Source organism: Marmota monax, unplaced genomic scaffold, assembly GCF_021218885.2.
Source record: "Marmota monax isolate L192 unplaced genomic scaffold, Marmota_monax_Labrador192_F-V1.1 WCK01_AAM20220418_F8-fsc00055, whole genome shotgun sequence".
NCBI lineage: Eukaryota > Metazoa > Chordata > Mammalia > Rodentia > Sciuridae > Marmota > Marmota monax.
The window spans coordinates 11552229-11572816 of NW_026695205.1; the positions used below are offsets into that span (position 1 = coordinate 11552229).

General features: G+C 59.0%; 1 protein-coding gene across 1 annotated transcript; it reads left to right on the forward strand.

Moving 5' to 3' along the window:
- Nucleotides 1–14199: 14199 nt before the first annotated feature.
- Lmx1a (LIM homeobox transcription factor 1 alpha) lies at nt 14200–18994 on the forward strand. Its single transcript, XM_046429975.2, has 3 exons — nt 14200–14269; nt 16503–16673; nt 18833–18994. Exons 1-3 carry the CDS (start codon nt 14200–14202, stop codon nt 18991–18993), a joined length of 402 nt encoding a protein of 133 aa, XP_046285931.2. The 3' UTR covers nt 18994.
- The last annotated feature ends 1594 nt before the right edge of the window (nt 18995–20588 follow it).

Here is a 20588-nt window from a genome sequence, read left to right on the forward strand (position 1 = left end):
TGTGAGGGGAGCCACGGTGGGCAGAAGCCCCAACAGGGCGGCAAGGCGTGGCTGGGCTTCCGCTCCCCAGCTTCCGCCGCGCTGAGATGCCGGTGCGGCCATCCTGACCTGGCAGCTGCCTCCTCCTCTCCAGGGACATGCCACGCTGGGTGTGACCCAGCCTGCAGGGCCGGACCTCACCTCCAGCTGCAGCCTGGCTCCTTCCTTCAGTGTCTTTCTCAGCAGGGCCGTCACACACCCTCCCGCCCCGCCCGAGCGCGGGCTGCTGTGTGAGGTAGCACGCCACTGTCACCACCAACTTCTCTGCCACAGTCACTTCTCTGCCCTGTCTCCATCCCTTCTTACCCCTGTCTAAGTCTGACTTAGATTCTACAAGTTCTTAGTTCCCTCTCCGACTCTCTGGGGCGTCTTAGCTGAAGGAGGAGCTGCTCTTGAGAGAGTCTCTTCTATCATGGGCTGTCAACCTACGCCGTGGCTCCAACCACATGGGTCAGGTTTCTGCAGCTGCGACCCAAGGGTCCCTTCATGGCACCAAAATCATCTGCTTGTGGGACTTTTCCCCACTGGTGACCAAAGACCCCCTTCTTCTTTCCTTCCTTTTTGTAAAGATGAAAAGAACTTGTGGGTTTTCCTCACATTAATAAGCGGGGTGTCACTTCGTGGTGCTGCTGTTGAGCCTGGGAACGGTCATGGTCTGAATCCTTAAAGTGTATGGTGGCCCTGCACAGGACACCAAGAGTTGCAGAAACAGGAATTTGTTCCCAAGAATCATCATGGAGTCTGGGGGCTCTTGGTCGCCCAAACACTTAACTGCTCCTTCAGCCCCGCTGCTGCCCCCGGCCCTTGTGGTCAGCTCTGCTCCCCTCCTCTGCAGTCTGTGCTCCACTCGGGGCTGGGACTCTCTCGCCCTCCCCTGTATCCCTGCACTTGACCCCGATAGAAGCACACCTGGCCTGCTCTGCAAAGGCACCAGGCTGCGGGGACTGAGGCAGGGACCCTGTCCTGCCCACAGATGGATGTTAAGCACTTTGAAAACCGGCATTTTTCGGTGGATATACGAATGGTGGCTGTACGAGGACCCTCTGTATATTGAAAAATGTTTGTTTATACCTTCTATAAAATGAAGATCTCTCTTTTTCTCCTCTCTTTTCTGGGTGCTGGGGATGGAACCCAGGGCCTTGTGTGTGAAGGCAAGCACTCTACCAACTGAGCCATGTCCCCAGGCCCAACGGGGAGAAGAGAATCCAACTTGACACCATGGTCTCTGCACAACTTCAGGTGCACACTGTTTTAGAGCAGGGTGCGTGATGTGAAGAGAGGCTGCATTGACTTGAAACCTGTGGGAGGGTTGTGCAGCCGCAGATGTCACAGCCCCCTGGCCTCCTGCAGAGTGTCACAGTGTCAAGTGACTTCTTCTTTGCCAAACACCCTGATACTCTATTGATGCACCTAAGAATGGCATCAGCGGAGATGCAGCCACTGACGGTGAGGGAGCACTCGATTAGACTTGACCTGGGCTGCTGCACCACACAGGCCTGCGTGATGGTGGCCACGGCTGGCGGCCTGGGGGAGCTGCATGGCCTTGCTGTCTCGGGGCCCTGCAGACAGAGGGCTGCTCAGTACCTGCCCACCCTGGCGGAGGCGATACTGAAGAGTGGAGGGAGGGCCCTGAGGGGAAGGAGAGACACTCCCTGCTCCCTTGTCAACCAGGCAGGTGCCGCTCTCCGTTCAGTGGCCATTGTGTTGCCAGAATGGAGGGAGAGCCCGCCCCTGGGCCTGGCAGTGCCGGGCGGGCACAGCATGCCTACCAGGCCAGCTCTGTCCGTGCCAACCCTGGGTCACCCTGTCACCCTGATTTTCCTGAATCACGCCATTGATTTCAAAGCAGAAAACAAGATTTTTAAACATAGTTGATATTCCTCCCTACTCATGACAGCGAGCAGGAGTCCAGAGGTTTGGCTGGAGGAGTTGGGAAGGTGTGAAGGTCCAGTCTGTCGTTCTCCCTCACCAGTCCTCCTGTGTGTGCGGGCAGGGCCCCGGGAAGGCAGAGGGAGGCACGCTCGAGGTCAGGGATTCTCCCAGTGTGGCCGTGGGCCAGCCCATCAGTGTCCCAGGAGGAACTGTGAGACTGGAAAGCCACAGACCCCCTCCCAAACCTGCTGAGCCAGGCCCCGGGCGGCCAGCTGGCTGTGTCACCGCGCCCACGGTGCCTGGGAGGGCTGCTGGGCTGGAGAATGCGGTCCTGGGCCTCCAGGACCCCTCCAACCCCTCCTTACCAAATAAACTCCATGCCTTACAAGTAAAGGCAGCGAGGGGAGAGGAGGAGTGGTCAGGGGTACAAGTTCAGGCTAACGGCTGATGTGAAGTGGGGTGCTCTTAGCAATGGCTCATCAAGGTAGGACCATCTCGGGACACCCAGTGCCACCTAAGGGCACATCCACAAGTGTTTCCCGTGGTTGCAGTGGGGCTTGCCGCATGCAGCGATACCCAGGGTGTAGTTGACTTGGGGAAGTGCTCCCTGCAAACCCCCTGTGGAGCCATGGCTCCACCTGCACGAAGCTGTCCTTGGAGACTACATGTTCCAGCCCACACCTGCTGGACCAGACTGTGCCCCTGCGGCTGCCCCACAGCGTGGCCTGCCGTCTGTCACTTTCTGTTCTTCTCCAGGCTTCTGTCCCTAGTTATCACAGCCGGGCTTTTCTCTTCGTGACCCTCTGCTGTCCTGCTTAGGGCAGCATAGCCACATGGATGCTGTCGTAGCCGTGGACGGTCTGGGATCCATATCACGTGAAGGAGATGTTGAGAGTGTAGCTCCAGTGAAATGGATTTCACCCAGCTGAGCCCAAACGGAGGTGGCTAATGATCCCCTCATCTTTTCAGATGGCCCATCGTGGCCAGCAGCATGGAGTGCCCTGCAGTCTGAAGGGCTGTTGGCCTCTCTCACTTTCCAAGCCAGCAGAGGGCCTGATCAGAAGAGGGCATCCCAGCCAAGGATGCACAGGGTCCAAGCAGCATGGTCAGATGGGCACGCTAAGCCCACAGAGATGGACCAGGGAGGACTAGGAGAGGTGCACCAGCCGACTCAGCCACCTGCCCAGCACCCAGAGATTACTGTCTTGGTCGTTTTGAATTTGGAGGAATAATTAACCTTTTGTCTTCCAAACCTTCCTAGAAACAATGTAGTTTTCCTCTTGGTTGATCCTCTTGAAGACTAGTGATTAATGCAGGGGACCACTCCAGAGAGAGGTGGCAGTCAGTGCACTGGTCACTTCCTAAATTGGAGCAAGCACACTCAGACTTCATTACCAGAACCCTAACACAAGGCCCTGTGGCTACACACACAGCCTGCCTCGTGGACCACCAGGCAGCCGGCCGGGTGGCTTTTGTCAGACTGAGCCGCGAGCCCCGCGCGTCCCTTTCCAGTCAGCCTCGGAGACTGGCCACATGAGAACAGAGTGGGCAGCGGTTTGCATTTCGTATTTGTCCACGTTTGGCTTGAATGCAGTGATGGTGGTGAGAGGGTCTCCTGCTGTTGGGACTGTCAGCGTCTGCAGCGTGTGGCGGAGCCCTGGTGGGTGCCCCAGCTGCACGCCTGCACCTCCCAGCCTGGGCTGCGTGGGCTGTTGTTGTCAGAGGGGAAGGGAAATGTGGGAAGGGTGCGGGTGTGGGTGGGGTGGGGCCGCGGGCGCTCAGGTGTGACTGTTCAGCTGTGAGAAGGCCTGAGACTGGGGCAGAAAACGGACGCCACCTTCTGTGCCGCGTCCTGGGTCCCAGCAGACCTCCAAACACAAGGGCTCCTTCAGGAGCACCAGCTGCTGAGGGCGAGGAAGGGCGCACCCAGCCGGGCAGGCTGCCGGAGCTCGGGAGTGCAGACTGGAGACGTGACCCGGGAATGTCCTGGCTCTGACCCGCCCAGCCCCGCCCCTGCCTGGCACAGGAACCCCCTCTGCCGAGGAGCTCTCTGAACAAAGGGCCTTTCTTGAAACACCTCACCTGTGGCCCCTGTCAACAGTGCAGCGCAGCTCCTGTCTGCTCTGCTGGTGAGGTCGCCAGCAGGTCTTCCTGAGCCTGCCCTCTGGGGGCTGCAGCGGCGGGCAGGACAGTGGGAGGCAGGGGAACTGCAGGGCGGGGCTGTGGTATGGGGACTTGGAGGAGGTCTGTCCCTTCTCCAGCAGGAGCTCAGGTGGACTCCACCCAGGAAGCCTCCCTTTCTTTCCACAGTCTTTAATAATGGTCACAGGGCATTCTGCAGGGCCAGGTGTCCTTGGAGCTTCACAGTCACCGGGAGGCCGGCCAGACAGGCAGGGGGGAGGAGCGGGGAAGGAGGAGCGTCCCAGCCCTGTGCCCTTGGGCAGGGGACCCCTTCCCCCTACCCGGCCTCAGTTTACTCATGTGCAGGAGAAGGCTCCTGCCTCCTGGAGCCGGGGTCCAGCCGGTGGGCCTTGCGGATGTAGACGCCGCACTCAACTGGTGGCCACGCATGAGGAATTGTTAGGCCATTTTGCAGAAGGAGAGACTGGGCCTTGGGATGTGAGAGTTTTAGACAAGAGTGCTCAGCTCAGCAGCAAACTTACGAAAAGAACCTATTCCTGATTTTGCTGTCAGAGCTCCTGTCCAAGGTTTTGCACGTGCTCTTCTGACATGAAGAACAGCCGTCCAGTGTTCCTGGGAGAAGGGGCATCCTGGTCTCCCCCTACCTGGGTCAGAACCCACAGTGGGGACGGTCATTTGCTATAGCTGAGGTGCTGGTTGATAAGCTGGCTTCCTCGCTGTGCATGAGGGTGTCTCTGGGGTGGTTGGACTGGTCAGCCCTGTGTGAGAGCGGCCTGCCGCAGAGGCCTGTGTATGTTGTGCAGGTTCCTGGGCCTCTCTGAGGCTGTGTTTACCCCTTAGGAGGACAGCAGTAAGACTGTCCGTGCCATGCTGCAGTGCAGATGGGACCAGACCTGTCCTCTCTCACCTGGCAAGAGCTGGTGTTTGGGCACAGAGCTGGTGTTGGGGCGCAGAGCTGGTGTTTGGGTGCAGAGCTGATGTTTGGGACATGGGCATTTGCTTATCTTTTCAGGGTCCATGTCTAGTGCTGGGACCCAAGAGGTTCCCTCAGCCCAGGTACAAAGTAGGCCTGAGGCTGACATTGCCACCCAGGTGTGAGCATGAGCACCACAGTTCAGAGGCCGAGGCCCGTGCGTCCTGGCACACCATGCCCTGTGTCGCGGGTTCTCGCTTTCCTGTGCAGAGGCAGCCTCAGAGCCCCTCCCCAGCACCCGTGTCCATCCTCCTAATGACATCCGCTCCCCAACATCAACCCCTCCAGGAAGCCCAGGTGGCACCCCTCCTCCCCCCAAATGGCACGCCCCACTCATTCTGTCGCGCTCTCCTGCGTCTCTCCTGGCCGGCTAAGCCCCTCTCCGGACACCTGCTCCCTGACCCCGGGCCCCTTCCCTTCTCTAACTTCTCTGGTGATTTGATGCTTCTCTTTTCTAATGGCGGGTTTCCGTCCTTGCCATGTCCGAGGAGCTCGCCGCACGCTGTAGGTGTCCTTCACCCTGCAGGCCACCTCCCCAGGTCAGCTTCTGTTCCTTAGGAGCACGGACTCTTCCACCTGCCCCTGTGCTCAGGGCATTTGGCCTTGCGTGCAGTGCAGTGCGAGGAGTCTCCCTGGTCGCGTCTCCATCCCAGGTCAGCTCTGCTTGTCACAGGTGACCTGCCTCTTGGCAAAGCATCCCTTCTCTCTTCTGTCCATCTTTTGTGTCATTCACTGTCAGCACAGGTGACACCTGCCCTGGTGTCCTTCCCCTCAGCAGGTGCTGCTGGGTCTTTGTCCTCCGATTGATCGGCAGGGAGGAGCGTTGTCCCAGGGGTGTCCTTGTTCAGAGTGTTGCACACGAGCCTCCGTGGGGCTCATCGAGGAGTGACCAAGTGCAAGGTTCCTGGTGGAGTATTCTGGGAGCTCTTGCTGGCAGGTGGAGGCCTCCTTGGAGAGCTGTGTGCAAGGCGGCAGCTGCCTGGGTCTTGCTTCTCTGAACTTGCTGCACTGTGGCCTGTTGGATTTTTAGTGCTGCTTTGAGTTCCTCACTTCCAGAGGTGACACAATTACTCAGGGAAGAATGGAGTTCCAGCCTCGCACTGCGGGGCAGCGGCTGGAAGAGCTCCTACACCTCCTGTCTTCATACATTCCTCCCTGTTCTGTCCCTCCACCCAGAGAGAACCCCAGACCTTTCCTCCATTCCCCGCCTACCCGACGTTTATGAGGCTCACTGCGTCTGTGGCCGGCTGTTCCTGCCTCTGCCCTCCCTGGCTTGAGGTCTCTGCTTCCCTCCCTCACCCTCGGACATCTCTTGTTTATGGGCTGCTGGGATTTTTCCCATAACCTGAGATGAATCCACAAGGCCCCACAGGTAGTGCGCCTCCGTCTCCCAGCCATAAACCACGCCGGGGGCTTTCATCTGCGATTGCTTGGGTCCGAGGCAGGTGGGAGGCACAGCAGCGGGGGAGTGGCAGCCTGAGCCGTTGCAGACACTCTTTTTACAAGAAAGGCCCCGAGAAACATGTCTGGACTTGGTGCCAAGCCAGTTCATTTCACTCTGGTGGGCCGTGCGTGGAGACTAGCTCTCTGGCCTCCCCTCTAGGAGTCAGATTTATGCTGGGCCTGTCTCAACGGCCTCCGGGGATGTTGACATTTGTTGTGGGAGAGCGCGAGTGGTGTTCCTTTCATCTCCACTGAGGGGTGTCGGCTTAAATTATGAGGCCCGGCCACAGCCCGCATCTGGGTGTGGGAGTCTCTGGCAGCCGCTCCTCTGCTGTTTGAAAGTTTCCTTCATCTTCCACTCGCAGCACTCCCACCGGCTCGTGGGAGCTTCCCTTTCTCTTTGGCCAGTTCAAAGCCTACAGTCCAGGTCCTACCTGTTCTCCAAGGAGAAATGGGAACCTGCGTCCAGCAGGTCTGCACTGCTGAAAGAGCAGGGCACTCAGACCGTCCCAGGAGCAGAGTGGAGGATGTCACATGCCCCTAATGTTTACACACGGTGGCTGAAGCTGGTGAGGGTCAGCGATGGCCAGCTGACCCTGGCCAGCTGGGTGTGGCATCTGCCTGCATGTGGGAGGTGCCACGTGCCCCTCCACCCCTCCGTCCTCAGAGTCTCTCACCCAGACCTGCCAGGACACCCGAGAGTCCCTGGGTGGTGGGGCGGGCAGAGGCATGTCCTGCCAAGTGAATGTGTGCTGTTGACTGGGAGCACACCTCAGACGGTGCCAGGAGGACTCCGAGGGTCAGCCCAGGGGAGGGGTCGCAGGTGTAAGCTGTGATGGAGAGCAGCTTGGAGAGGTCCAGGGCAGGGGTCAGCAAACCACAGCATGCAGCCCCATCTGGCCTGGTGCCAAGGGGACGCCTGGAAAGGGCTCCCTTTCTCTTCTGCTGGGCAGCCCCGTCCATGTGTGGCCCTCACTTTCGCCCAGTGAACAGAGCCAGCCTTCAAGCGGCCTGAGGCTGCCCTCTGGGTCAGGGCAAAGCCTGCGAGACTCACTCTCTGGTGTGCTATGGAGAGTCTGGAGACCCCCGCTCTGGGGCTGCTTGAAGGAAAATGGGGGCTGAGGAAAGAAGGGGGTGAGATGCCCAAGGGCAGAGGGGTCGCGAGAGACTCCAGGGCAGGCTCTCCCCCTCTCTTCCCCCTCCGCCTCCTCCCTCTGGACACAGCCAGCTTCCTGACAGGGTGACAGGGTGTGGAGAGGGGCGGGGCACCACCTTGCTGGGCCCTTCTTTTGCCCCTCTTCCCTGTGGGTTCATGGAGGAGAGCAGCTCTCTGGGAATAGGCATGTGCCCTAGGCAAGGTGAGCACAGTGACAGAGAGCCCCAGAGGGCCGCAGCCATCCTGTCCCTGGACCACCTTCAGAACTAGCCAGCACCCAGGGGACGGGTCTCAGTGTGTAAGCTGTGATGTCCCCATCGGGGACAGTGCACAAAGCCCACTCGCTGTGGGCTGGGGTCAGTTCTGCAGAGAGAGAAATGCCAGAGTCCAGAACCAGAACCCAGCCCTCCCCTGGACACGAGGCTGCTGGCAACTGAAAACAGGCATCTAGGGCTGAGGACAGGTCCTTTGTGTTGAAGTAGTTTTGGCGATTCTCATGTTCCAGGAAGCCCAAGCCTTCCCATGCAGCCCTCATTTACTTTCAACAGTAGTCACAACTCTCTCTCTCTCTCTCTCTCTCTCTCTCTCTCTCTCTCTGTCTGTCTCTCGCTCTCTCACTCTCTGTCTCTCTCTTTCTTTCTAACAGGAATTTAACTCGGGGTGCTTAACCACTGAGCAACATCCACAGCCCTTTTTATTGTTTTTTGTTTGTTTTGAGACAGGGTCTCGCTGAGTTGCTTAGAGCCTCACTAAGTTGCCGAGGCTGGCTTCAAACCTGTGATCCTCCTGCCTCAGCCTCCCGACGGGCTGGGAGTACAGGCGAGTGCACCATGCTAGGCACAGTTACTCTTCCTGATGAGAAAACTAGGTCTTGGAGAAGTGTTCACAGCCCGGCAGACTCATCCTTGAGCCGCGTGACCCTGGCAGGAGCTCCACAGGACACTTGGGTGGGATGTCAGCCTGTTTCCTCAGAAATGCCACTGGAGGTTCCCTGGGGCCAGGGGGCCTCCCTGGACATAGGGACGGGTGGGGGGTGGGTCTGAGCAGTGGACTGACCAGGCCTGCAGGGTGAACCTCTCATCCTCTGGGAGGGTCTCTTACCTTCCTGAGGCATTCAGTTCCTAGGGTCAGTCTCCCCCTTCCAGGAGGACCTGAAGCCCCTCACCCAGCGTGACCGAGACCAGGTGCATTGTCCCCAGGAAGGCACACAGAGGAGACGGTGCCAGAGGAGCCTCCTAGCCAGGAGGACCCTGGCTGGGACACTTTTCGACCTTTCAGTGTCTCTTATTTGTATTCTTGAGGAAGGGAGGCCCAGGAAAAAGACAGCGCCTATTAAGCACCACCTGTATGGCAGGATCCCAGCTGCTTGCACAGAAGGACTCCGTGGACACCCACTGGGTGGGCATTATTGCAAGTGAGGAAGCGGCGGGGAAGTGACAACTGGCATTGGGCTGTGCCTGCATTAGGTGCCCCTTTAGCCCAAGGGACTCACGGCTGAGTGTCCTTCATGCCCAAGCTGTGGTTCACGTGTTTGCAGGAGGACAGGGCCTCTGAGCTTCAGATGAGAAGGCCCTGGTGGAGCCAAAATGGGAGCTCGGTGATAGCTAGATGATAGGAGCTGCTCGGGTGGCAGCTGAAGTGGTCAGGGACCAGGCTCACGTGGCTGGGGCCCTGTACAGGAAGTCTTCCTCACACGGGCTCTGCAGAGCCTGGGCGCAGCTTCCCAAGAGGTAGCCTGGGTACTAGGTCTTGATCCCCTTTAAAAGTCACCCTGCTGCCTGCTGCTTACGGAATGGAAGCAGTTCACCTGGTCTGCAGTTACTCTGTGAAGGGTTATTTATTTCATGGACAGCAGTTTTGATGGGTGATCGGGGTTACTGGTCTCAGCCTGCAGGTGATCAATCCAGTGCTGGTCCTCGATGGCCTTTGGAGCAGAGTTCTTCATGGTGTCTGGGAAGCGCGGTGCACTAGTGTTGAGCTGAGGCCTGGGAGGTGCTCCTGATGACAAGCACCGACTGCCGACTTGCAGGCCGAGCAGCATTCTGGTGCCTGAGCAGCAGCCGCTCACCTCACGCTCAGGGGAGGCCGATGAGCAGGCTCTCCTGCCGAGGAGGCCGCAGGCTGGACCAGCCAGGGCGGAGCACTGTGGCCACACAGGGTGTAGCCTGGACCTCCTGGTTCCTGCCCTGGATTCGAAGTGCTCTCCTTAGCTCTTCCTGGGAGCTTTTGGGTCCTTGCCGCGGGCTGTTGCATGCAAAGGTGGTCCTGACGGGGTGTGCACCCCCCTGCAGGAACCTCTGGGAACTCCCTGCAGCGACTTCTCCTTCTTTCAGGCAAAAGTGACGAGGAGGAGAGCCTTTGCAAGTCCGCCCCGGGGGCGGGGAAGGGAGCCTCTGAGGACGGCAAGGACCACAAGCGCCCCAAACGCCCCAGAACCATCCTGACCACCCAGCAAAGGAGAGCATTCAAGGCCTCGTTCGAAGTGTCCTCCAAGCCCTGCAGGAAGGTACAGGAGGGCAGAAGGGAGGGCAGGGGACAGGCTCCTCTGGAGGTTGGCACATGGGGTCCCGGTGGTGGGGAAGAGGGGTCAGTCTGTGCAAGAGGGCTTGAGGTCTCTGGGGTGGCCTCCGTGTGTGGTGCCAATTCACACACAGAAGCGTTCGTTTTGGTGTAGACTAAGACGCTGTGACAAAAAATGTGGGAGGCAGTGGCCTGGTTGTTCCTTGCTGTGTGCCGGGGACCCCTTCGAGCTATAGGCTTTCCTTTGGTGGAGTGGCCTGGCTCTGTGCAGATGGACCCTGGCTTTGAAAGCCCCCTCGGTGCCTGTAGGGGCCGTGACCAGGGGGCTGCAGTGAACCTGGTATAAAGAAACTCGGGCCTTAATGAGAGAGGGGTGTGTTCTCCCTACACCACAGTCCAAAGGAGAGCAGGCCGAGGCTGACGGCAGCTGTGCTGTCCATCACACGGGGCCCAAGGGCTGTCCAGCTGTCACCCTGTTTCCCACCACCAGGGAGGGGAGGGGGCCGTGCAGCCAGGCGCCGGTTCCCAGGTTTGCTCGGCCACTCCCTATGTGAGGGGGCGGAGCTCAGTCCTGCAGGAGAGGCTGGGGCTGAGCCCACCTGTGACCCCGTGTCCTGTGGTGCTCAGGACTTCACTGTGGGATGGAGGAGGTGGGTGCTGGGACAGTTACCTGGCTCTGCCACAATGACTGTGGCCGTCACTGAGCGTTCATGGTTGACCAGCTGCCTGCCATGTACTGGGCACTGTCTTTTACACAGTGAAAGGAGAGTGATCGTTCTTTCTGAAATTTGTAAAGGAAATACCGTGTCTAAGAGGTCACCATTTCTTTTTCTCCTTCCTATTGGAATTCCTCAGCCTCTGCTGTAGCGAGGAGGTAGCCCGAAGTCTGAGTCACCCCAGCAGACAGTCATTTCCTGTTCTGGGCTGGGGGGCTGTGGCCCCACAGGGTCCAGGTGTGGGCTGCTCCGCCTGCTCCTGTGTGGTCTAGGCTGAAGGAGCAGTGCCCTCCTGGGACGTGTTCTCATGAAGGTGGCCGAAGGCAAGAGGCCAGGGCAGAGAAGGAGCCAGGGAAGTCCTCTTGCTGGATGTCACCCTGATTCACAGGCCAGTCGAGGCTGGGGCTTAGCCCGCGGTCCACGGCGGACGCAGCCCCACAGGGCAGGGGTTGAGGGTCACAACTGGTGGAACAGCAGTGCCCTCTGTCACCAGGTGCCCTTCCTTCCCTGCCCTCACAGAGGTGCACTCCGCGGGGGCACTGGTAGGAAGCGGCTTCCCCGAGGCGGCTTGCTCAGGACAGGTTGTCCCTCCCCTGAGGGCTTCCCAGCCTCCGTGAGGTCATGTGCTGGAGGCTTGTTCCTGGGCACCTTTCAGACCAACAGCGAGGAGTGGCGTCCACCAGGACTGTAGCTCCAGGGTGTGAGCAGGAGGACAAAGGAGCCCTGGGCCACGGGAGGGGCGTCCACTCTGGAATCAGGCGAGGCCCTGGGAACAGGTGGCTTCCGAGCTGGGCCTCTGAGCAATGGATAGAGTTTCAGCAGGTGCAGAGGCCCCGCTTAGCAGGAGGGTGGATGGACCTTGAGAGTCCAGCCTGATCCTCCCCATGTAAGCTCAGCCCAGTGGCATGATTAGGGGGAGCACTTCCCAGGCCCGGGGCTCGCTCTCTGCGTGTTTGTTCAGGGCGCTTTCCAATCCCATCTTCTCTGGAGACTCCCAGGGGGGGCCATGTCTCTCTGGCCTCTCTGCAAATCTGCTTTATGGGCCGCTCCTCTCCCGCCCTCTTGCCAGCCTCACTGTGAGCCTGGATGGCCGACAGATGTTTAAACACATCTCTTTATTATCTGGACCCCCTCATCCTCATCCCTACCTGGCCCCAGTGCATGTGTCCACTGGCCCTGCTGGGTTCCAGGTGGCCCTATTTTCTGTCTCTTTCTGGGAAGGGCTCCGTCAGGGTAACAGTGCAGAACCCCCAAAGTCTCTGAGTTAGTGGGACAAAGGTCCATGGATTTAGGTGGGAGGAGGGAGGGTGGACAGCCCTGGGAAAGCGGTCTTCACCCCGTTCCTCCCCCGGTGGCCTGCAGCTGTAGCATCTGGCACTTTCTAGGGCTGACTCCAGAGCGGGGGACGCCTGCAGCTCTCCTGGGAGCATGGGTCTGAGTTCCCGAGTGGCTGGGGTTGGCCAGCGTTCATCACTGCGACCAGGTCCCCGACCTGACAGTTAAAGGAGGGGCGGCTTATTTAGCCTCATCCAGGGTCCCCCGGCTCCACTGCTGTGAGGCAGTGTGTCCTGGTGGGAGTGTGGCCAGGAGGCCACCGACCTCCTGGCAGCTGGGGTGCAGAGAGGGCTGGAGCAAGAGGCCGGTGGCAAGATAGAGTCCCCAAGGGCAGACCCACTTCCTCCGCCAGGTCCCTCCAGCAGTCCATTCAGTCACCAGGACTGATCCTCCGACGAGGCTGGAGCCCTTGCGATCCTGCCAGTCCTCAGAGCCCCACCTCTGGACGTGCAGCACGGGGACAGGCCTTCAGCACGCGGCCTTTGGGGTCTGTTTGCCTGGACTCCTTTCCACCTGGAGGGAAGCCTGTCTGGCCTCTGACTTTGGCTGAGCATGAATCAGGCCTGGGCTCTGCACAGGCGCGGCCTGTTGGCCTCCCCAGGGCTGCACAGGAAGCGCTCTGCCTCCTACCGCACTGCGCTGCCGCAGGTTCTACAGGAATAACGGTTGCTTGTTCCAGGTGAGGGAGACTCTGGCCGCAGAGACGGGGCTGAGCGTCCGCGTGGTGCAGGTGTGGTTCCAGAACCAGAGGGCTAAGGTAAGGCTCCTCGTCTCCTCCGTGTCGCCCTTCCTGCCACGGGAGCAGAGGGCTGTGCCCTGGCCACCTACCCGAGCTCCCTAGAGAGCAACTCTCTCCAGCAGCAATCCTGCTGCCGCGGGGCTTCAGCCAGGCGCCCGGGGAAGGCCCACTGAGGCATCTGTTTGGGGGAAAGTCTGTTTTCCTGGTGGCCCTGCCTCTGAATCCAGCCAGCCATCGGTATCAATCAGGTCTTTGGAAAACCATATTCTTTAATTCACATTTGTTTCAATGTATACCTGTGCACTACAGATACCAGGGGTTTTTGTTTGTTTTGTTTCATTTCATTTTTGAGATTTCAAAGAGAAATCCAAAAGCACTCTGACGACTGGCCCAAGACCGCCTGTTGGCGTGGTGGGCCCTCCCCTCCAGCTCAGCCCACCCTGCCACCCTGCCCTCCTGGCTGGCCAGGGCCTGCCGCCCTGTCGTGGGCCCTCTTGGAACTTCTGCCCCTGCCTTTTCCTACCCCTGAAAGTGCCTGTGTCCCTCCTCCCTGGTCTGCTGAGGGGCTGCATTGCTGCGTTTGCTCCGGGTGGACGAGGGGACCATTCCTGCAGCCGAATTCCCCAGAGTGGGGCTGGGGGTGGGTGAGTCATCCGAATGGGCTCCATGGAGCAGGCACTGAAGAGGCTCCCTTCCCCACGGAGGCATAAAGCAGAGAAGCACTCAGACCTCCGGGGAACCTTGCAATACAGACATTTGTTTTAAAATGCAGTGTTTCTCTCTCTCTCTCTCTCTCTCTCTCGCTCTCTCTCTCTCTCCTCTCTCTCTCTGTCTCCCCCCCTCTCTCTTCCCCTCCCTCTCTCTCTCTCTCACACACACACACACACACACCCCATGTGTTAACATATTATAGGGCACCAATGTTCCACTGTTCCACAGAACACAGTTTGGGAAACGTGGGGCTCAAGTGTCTTAGCTGAGGCTCTGGGTGGGTCTCAAACTCAAGGTGGCCAGTGGGGAGGAATAGTCTCCTGGCTCATCCAAGCCACCTTGTGGGCCCTTGCTGAGAGGGAGTCCCTGTTCCTGTGGGGTGAACGTCCTCCCCAGCAGCTGTGAAGGGGTCTTGGGGTGCTCTTCCTCAGCCTGGCTTCATATGGGGAAGGTGCTTCCTCCACGTGCCTGTCAGCGGAGAGTGCAGGCCCTTCCCTTGCCCCTGGTGAGTGGCCTGTCATGGCCGACACTGAAGGGTCGTCTCTCCCACCAGATGAAGAAGCTGGCCCGACGGCAGCAGCAGCAGCAACAGGACCAGCAGAACACGCAGCGGCTGAGTTCTGGTAAGCCCTGGACAGGCCGGCACCTGCCCAGCTCCATGAGTGACGGGCACTTGGTGGAGTCCAGCCCCCCCACTTGAGAGAGAAGCCCACCAATGGCGGTGAGCCAGGGGGAGCCCGTGAGAGCATGTGGGCCCCAAGCAGCACTTCCAGAGCTCTGGCTTGTGCAGAGCCCTGGTCTGGACCGGGCAAGGTTGGGGCACACATCAGAACGTCCGTGGAGTCAGGGGCGGGTCCTGTTTCTCATGTCCAGTCCCCCTCCTCCTAGGATGGCCAGTTTGGTAGAAGACTCCCCGTCATCCCTGTGACAGTTACCTGAGACCATCGACTTAGCGGAGGAGAGATGGTCTGGCTCGGGGTTCCCGTCCATGTTGGGCCTGTTGCCTTGGGGTCCGTGAGAGGCAGCGCACCGTGGGGAGTGTGTGGCATAGGAACTGCCTGCCCCGTGGGGACCAGAAAGCAGCGTCAGGCAGGGGGGTCTGGAAGGACAGAGAGGGAGCTTCCAGGCATGTGCCAGTGACCCAGCTTCCTCCCACTGGTCCCCGAAGCCGCCCCGTCCCCCACAGTGCCACAGGCTGAGAACCAAGCCTCTAGCCTCGGCCTCTGGAGGAGACTCATTTCCAAACCATAGCAACCCCTTCACAATAGCATAAAATAATGACAGTACATAAACCCCAAGGTGGGCCGAAGTTACGGTCCCCCTCGCAGAGGACGAAGGCTCCGCCAGTCTCACCTCTGACGTCGGCGAGGGCTGGAGCCAGTTTGGGAGTCGTCTTTGACTACCTCTGTTGGGCTGGGCTTTCCACCCACCCCTCACCCCTCGCTGGATGTACCTTCTTTTTTTTTTATAGGGGAGGAATGAGGAGTTGGGAGGGGAGTGAACGGACAGTCTGTGTTCAAGAAGTGCTAGGGAGAAAGCATCCACACTTACGTGCTAGAGCCATGTCATTCTTAAAGGACTCAGCACCCACCAGGGTTCCTTGAATGGCCTGTGCCTTGGACTGGGTCTCCCACGTCAGTGTGCGCACAGGTCACCTGCAATCTTGGTGAAGTTCAGGTTCTGCTTTTCAAGGAAGGTCGTATGGCCCCAAGAGCCTAGGTTTTTAACAAGCTCTCGGGAGGGGGGGGGCCATGGCTGCAGGCCTACGGACCGCTTCTTGAAGGCTGTGCCACCAGACGTTGGTCCTCGTCCTTGCTTAGACCCTGAGCTTGCTTGATGTCTGGGCCAGGCTTGACCCATAATTTGGCCCTTGCAGCCCAGAGTTCCCTGAGTCTCACTGAACAACGAGAGATGCTAGTAGAGGGATGCGCTGAGCTGGGAATCGGGCAGCGGGCTGGTCGGGAGCTACAGCTGCTTCGGCTTTTCCTTGATGCCTGGGACCAGCTGTTCCATCCCCTCACACCTCGGGCTGTGCATCCTCAGGTGGGGAAACGGTCCCTGCCAGTTCTGTCTCACAGGGCCCTGCGATATTCGGAGGGCCTGGGGTGGTGTTAGCTGATCCCATCTAGGCGACAAGCTCATGGGGAGAAGAATATACTCAGGGGGCCTTACGAGAACACAGACTCCAATCCTTGGCTTTAGAGAGCTCCCGGGGGGGCTCCTGGGGAGACTCCGGAAGCAGAGGCTGGGAGGCGGAGGAGGCGAGATCCTGGGCACCAGCAGCACACAGTGTCCTGGAGTCCTCCCGTCAGCCGGTGAGGTCTGCTGGTCAGGTGTCCTGATTCCCCCTGGACTGAGGGCTCATGATGGGTGATTGGTGGACCTGTATGTTCATCCTCCAGGGCTGCCACACCTGAGTGTGGATCCAAGCCTTTGTCTAAATGCCATGTTGCAAGGGTGCGCTGAAAATTCAACTGCCCAATCCCACTGCATCCCTGACCTCCAAGGTGAGGGCCTTTGGCTGGGCACAGGCTGAAGCCACTAACGTCAACTCAGCTCCTTCCGTCTTGTAAAGGTGGGATACGGCCCAGGCATGAAGCTCTGCAGCCACCATCACACAGTCACTGGGGGGCAGCTCGAGGTGGCCTCTGTGATTCTCAGCACCCTTCGGTGGTCACTCCCACACGGTGTAGGTCTGACCTGGAGTGTGATTTCCAAACGTCCCGAGAGATGTGGTGGTGTCTGCCTGGGGCGTCCTGGATCACAGCATGGGCATCTGGTAGTGAGGGGTGTGAGGTCCGGGTGGGGATCGGGGCTGCAAATCGAGAATGATCTGCCACCTTCTCTGTTCCGCAGCTCAGACAAATGGTGGCGGGAGTGCTGGGATGGAAGGGATCATGAACCCCTACACGGCTCTGCCCACCCCGCAGCAGCTGCTGGCCATCGAGCAGAGCGTCTACAGCTCCGACCCCTTCCGACAGGGCCTCACCCCACCCCAGATGCCCGGAGATCACATGCACCCTTATGGTAAGAGGACTCGAGCCCCACGGGCCTCCCACCTGCCGTGGCCCCTCCTTCCCTCCCAGACGCACCTGCGCAGCTCCCAGATGCTCACTGTGGCTCCCCTGCATGACAAGTGCCCCACAAAGCAGGGCTAGAGTCACCCGAGGGTCCGCTACTGGTGGCTGCAGGGGGAAGGCTCCTGTTGCTCACCAGTGAGGTTCGTCTCAGAGTTCCCAAGGCCTCCTCGCTGAGCATCCCTTATGTCCCCTCCAGCTCCCTCTGTGAGCCAGTGCTTGGAGGTGAGGCCTGGGGACCCCCGAGGAGGGTGAGCCCAGGGCTGCAAGGCTAAAAGCTCACCCTCAGGGTGGCTGTGGGCCACTCACAGAGTCTCGGAGGAGTACAATGCATTGATCTGTAGATGGAATCACTGTGCCTCTTACTCTGATAGCTAAACGATAGTTTTATTCAGCAAGCCTTCCAAAAAGAAGTATCAAAGACAAAATCCTCATGAAGATTCTGTCCACATTTCTCCCTCACTTAAAAAAATTCATGGCCAGGTGTGGTGACACACACCTAAAATCCCAGCAGCTCAGGAAGCTGAGGCCAGCCTCAGCAACTTAGTGAGGACCTAAGCAACTTAGTGAGGCCCAGTCTGAAAATGAAAAATACAAGACCCGGGGATGTGGCTCAGTGGTTAAGCACCCCTGGCCTCAATCCCCAGTCCCCCACCCCTCCAGATGAGTTCTCTTGTCAAAGACGCGCCGCCTGCACACACCTCACACTCAGCCAGCCTTCACCAGGCTGGACCTCGCGGGGTCTTTCTGGGCTGACCTCATCCATGCACAGATCTGTGCACACAATGCATATCCCTGATGTCCTGTGGACACACGAGCACCTGCCTGATGTCCATCCTTCAGATGGCACAGTCCAGTGGGGCCTCTTTACACTAGGCCTTGGTAAGCAGGCAGAGGAGGTTTGGGTCACCTTCTTCCTCTCAGAGTCTCAGGGGCCATGTTACCGAAGGCCCCTGGTGACCTCACAAGGTTGGACCGTTTGCCCCTGGTTACTTCAGGCACAGGTGAAGGCCACCTTGCCGCCCCTCTGGCTGCTGCATCCCTCGGCTGTCCCACGAGGAGCCCTCCTGGCTTCTGTGTTGAGGGTGCACCACCCTCCCTGTCCTGCGCCACGCAGCTTGGGAAACAGAAGGCACTCGGCCTGCGTGCTCCGTTGGAGAGCGCAGTGGTCATCCTGGACACTCCTGTCAGACTCTCGAGAGCCACTTCTGAGGCCAAGTATACAGGGTCCCTGGCCCCCAGCCTCTGCAGGCCCCTGACCCAGCCTCTGCAGACCCCTGGCCCAGCCTCTGCAGACCCCTGACCCAGCCTCTGCAGACCCCTGACCCAGCCTCTGCAGACCCCTGATCCCGCCTCTGTAGACCCCTGGCCCAGCCTCTGTAGACCCCTGGCCCAGCCTCTGCAGACCCCTGACCCAGCCTCTGCAGACCCCTGGACCAGCCTCTGTAGACCCCTGGACCAGCCTCTGCAGGCCCCTGGCCCAGCCTCTGCAGGCTCTGGCCCAGCCTCTGCAGACCCCTGGCCCAGCCTCTGCAGACCCCTGACCCAGCCTCTGTAGACCCCTGGCCCAGCCTCTGCATGCCCCTGGCCCAGCCTCTGCAGACCCCTGGCCCAGCCTCTGTAGACCCCTGACCCAGCCTCTGCAGGCCCTGGCCCAGCCTCTGCAGGCCCTGACCCAGCCTCTGCAGGCTCTGGCCCAGCCTCTGTAGACCCCTGGCCCAGCCTCTGTAGACCCCTGGCCCAGCCTCTGCAGACCCCTGGCCCAGCCTCTGCAGGCCTCTGGCCCAGCCTCTGCAGACCCCTGGCCCAGCCTCTGCAGGCTCTGGCCCAGCCTCTGCGAGGATCCTGCCTCCCACACCTGCTCTCTGTGCATGCTGTCCTTTGCTCTGTTGCACTCCATTTAGCACCGTGTGTCCTGGTTTATGGTTCCACGTGTTGCACTTTGGACAGGAGCCCCTGTTGAGATGACAGACCCCTGGATCATGTCCCTCCTGGTTCTCTCTGCAGCTGTCCCCAGCCCCTGCTTTTCCTCCCCCTGTGGAAAGAGTCACAGGGATGTGCCAAGTCTCTCCTCCCAGACCTCATGTCCGTGTCTCTTCTCCATTTCAGGTGCTGAGCCCCTGTTCCATGACCTGGATAGTGACGACACTTCCCTCAGTAACCTGGGTGACTGTTTCCTAGCAACCTCAGAATCCGGGCCCCTGCAGTCCAGAGTGGGCAACCCCATTGACCACCTGTACTCCATGCAGAATTCGTACTTCACCTCCTGAGTCTTCCCAGCGTCTGTGGCTAGGCTCCCACGTGGAACCACCATATTCTGCGAGGGGCCTCTGGCTTTAGGACGGGGAGGCCAGGGCAGAGGTGGGCTGGGGAGGGAGGTGTGTGGGGGTGCTGTCGTATAATGATTTGGCGTAGCTCAGCATTTCCAAAGACTGAGTGTGTTACGGATTGCCTAGTTCAATGTTTCTAATAAGAGTCTTAGGATTAGATAGGAAGATGTGCTTATCATTAAGGACAGGGACTTTAATATAGACACTCATGCAAATTAGATACCTAGGGGCTCCTAACAACTTCCCGCAGTTTGGGGAAGCTCTTGTGAACAGGTGCATATATCTGTCTGTCTGTACACCCACGACAGACAGACAGACAGCTGTGTGCGTGATTGCATAACCTTTCATACCTTGTCATCAAAGTTTATTCATAATTATAACAGACTCCAACTGTACAGCAAAAGTAACTTTATTTTCAGTGTGAACTATATTTAAGGAAATGCTTGATGCACTTAAGTTATAAAATGAGATAATTTACTTTTTATAAGCTTTATTTTTAGTTTGAAGAGATTTGTCAGCAGGGCAGAGCGGCTGCCTCCTGCCCCGTGGTGCCGGAGCCCGTCTGTTTCAGAGCCTGCGAGCCTGGGAAGCAGCTCCCTGTGCTGCCAGTCTCCTCCGGAGGAGTCCTGCTCCTGGGGGTCCAATCACTGGGTCTGGGGGGGACAGAACAATCTCTGATCACGTTCTTAGAAGCCATGTGGCTAGATTCTTGGGCTTTCCCTCAGATTCTGACATGCTGCTGGGCGGTTGGGGGCCCTCAGCATTCACAAGTGTGGGTGAGGCTGACCATGTGGACCTACCTCCCTGGGGACACTGAGGTGCCAGGACACATAGTAGGGCTGCAGCCAAGATCTGGTGTTTGTTTAAAATAGAAGCAGCTCACCTACTTGGTGCAGCAGGCTGCCTGGGACTGCAGGCAGGAAGGCCTCTGTGTCACAGCTGAGGGTGGCAGGCCCATACCTCTGTGAAGCCCATACTGGCAGAGGTGGCAGCTCGGGAGGAGGCTGGAGTCCTTCAGTGGGACAGGCTCAGGCCCAGGGGACAGAGCAGGTGTGGTGGTGTGCCAGAGCAGGGGCTGATCAGCTATGTCCTGAGGGCCTGCTTCCTGGTTTTTAAAGTGGCATTTAAATAAGAGAGAGGATATGTGGCAGGCTGTGTGGCCCGGAAAGCTGGACATGCTGCCTGTAGCATCTGGCTCTTTGCAGCAGTGTTTTGAGGCCCCTGTAGTCCAGGTGCTGTTTCTGCACAGCCCGTGGAGCTCTCCAAGGCTGGGAGGACCCATGGAGATGGGGGTCTGCCCAGCCCACGGGTCTGGCCCTGAGTGCATAAGACCCAGCAGCCCTGTGCACGGGGCTTCTACTCCCTGGTCTCCAGTGGGTGCTGGGAAGGGTCTTCTGTGCTAGGAGGGCTTCTGGGAACCAGAGAGGGTGGGCTGGACTCTTCTGAGGGGCTGTAACAGGTGTGGTCCCACTGCGGGGACATCACTGGAGCCTTGCACACAGCCACAGGTCCCCTCCACTCCCTGTGAGCTGGAG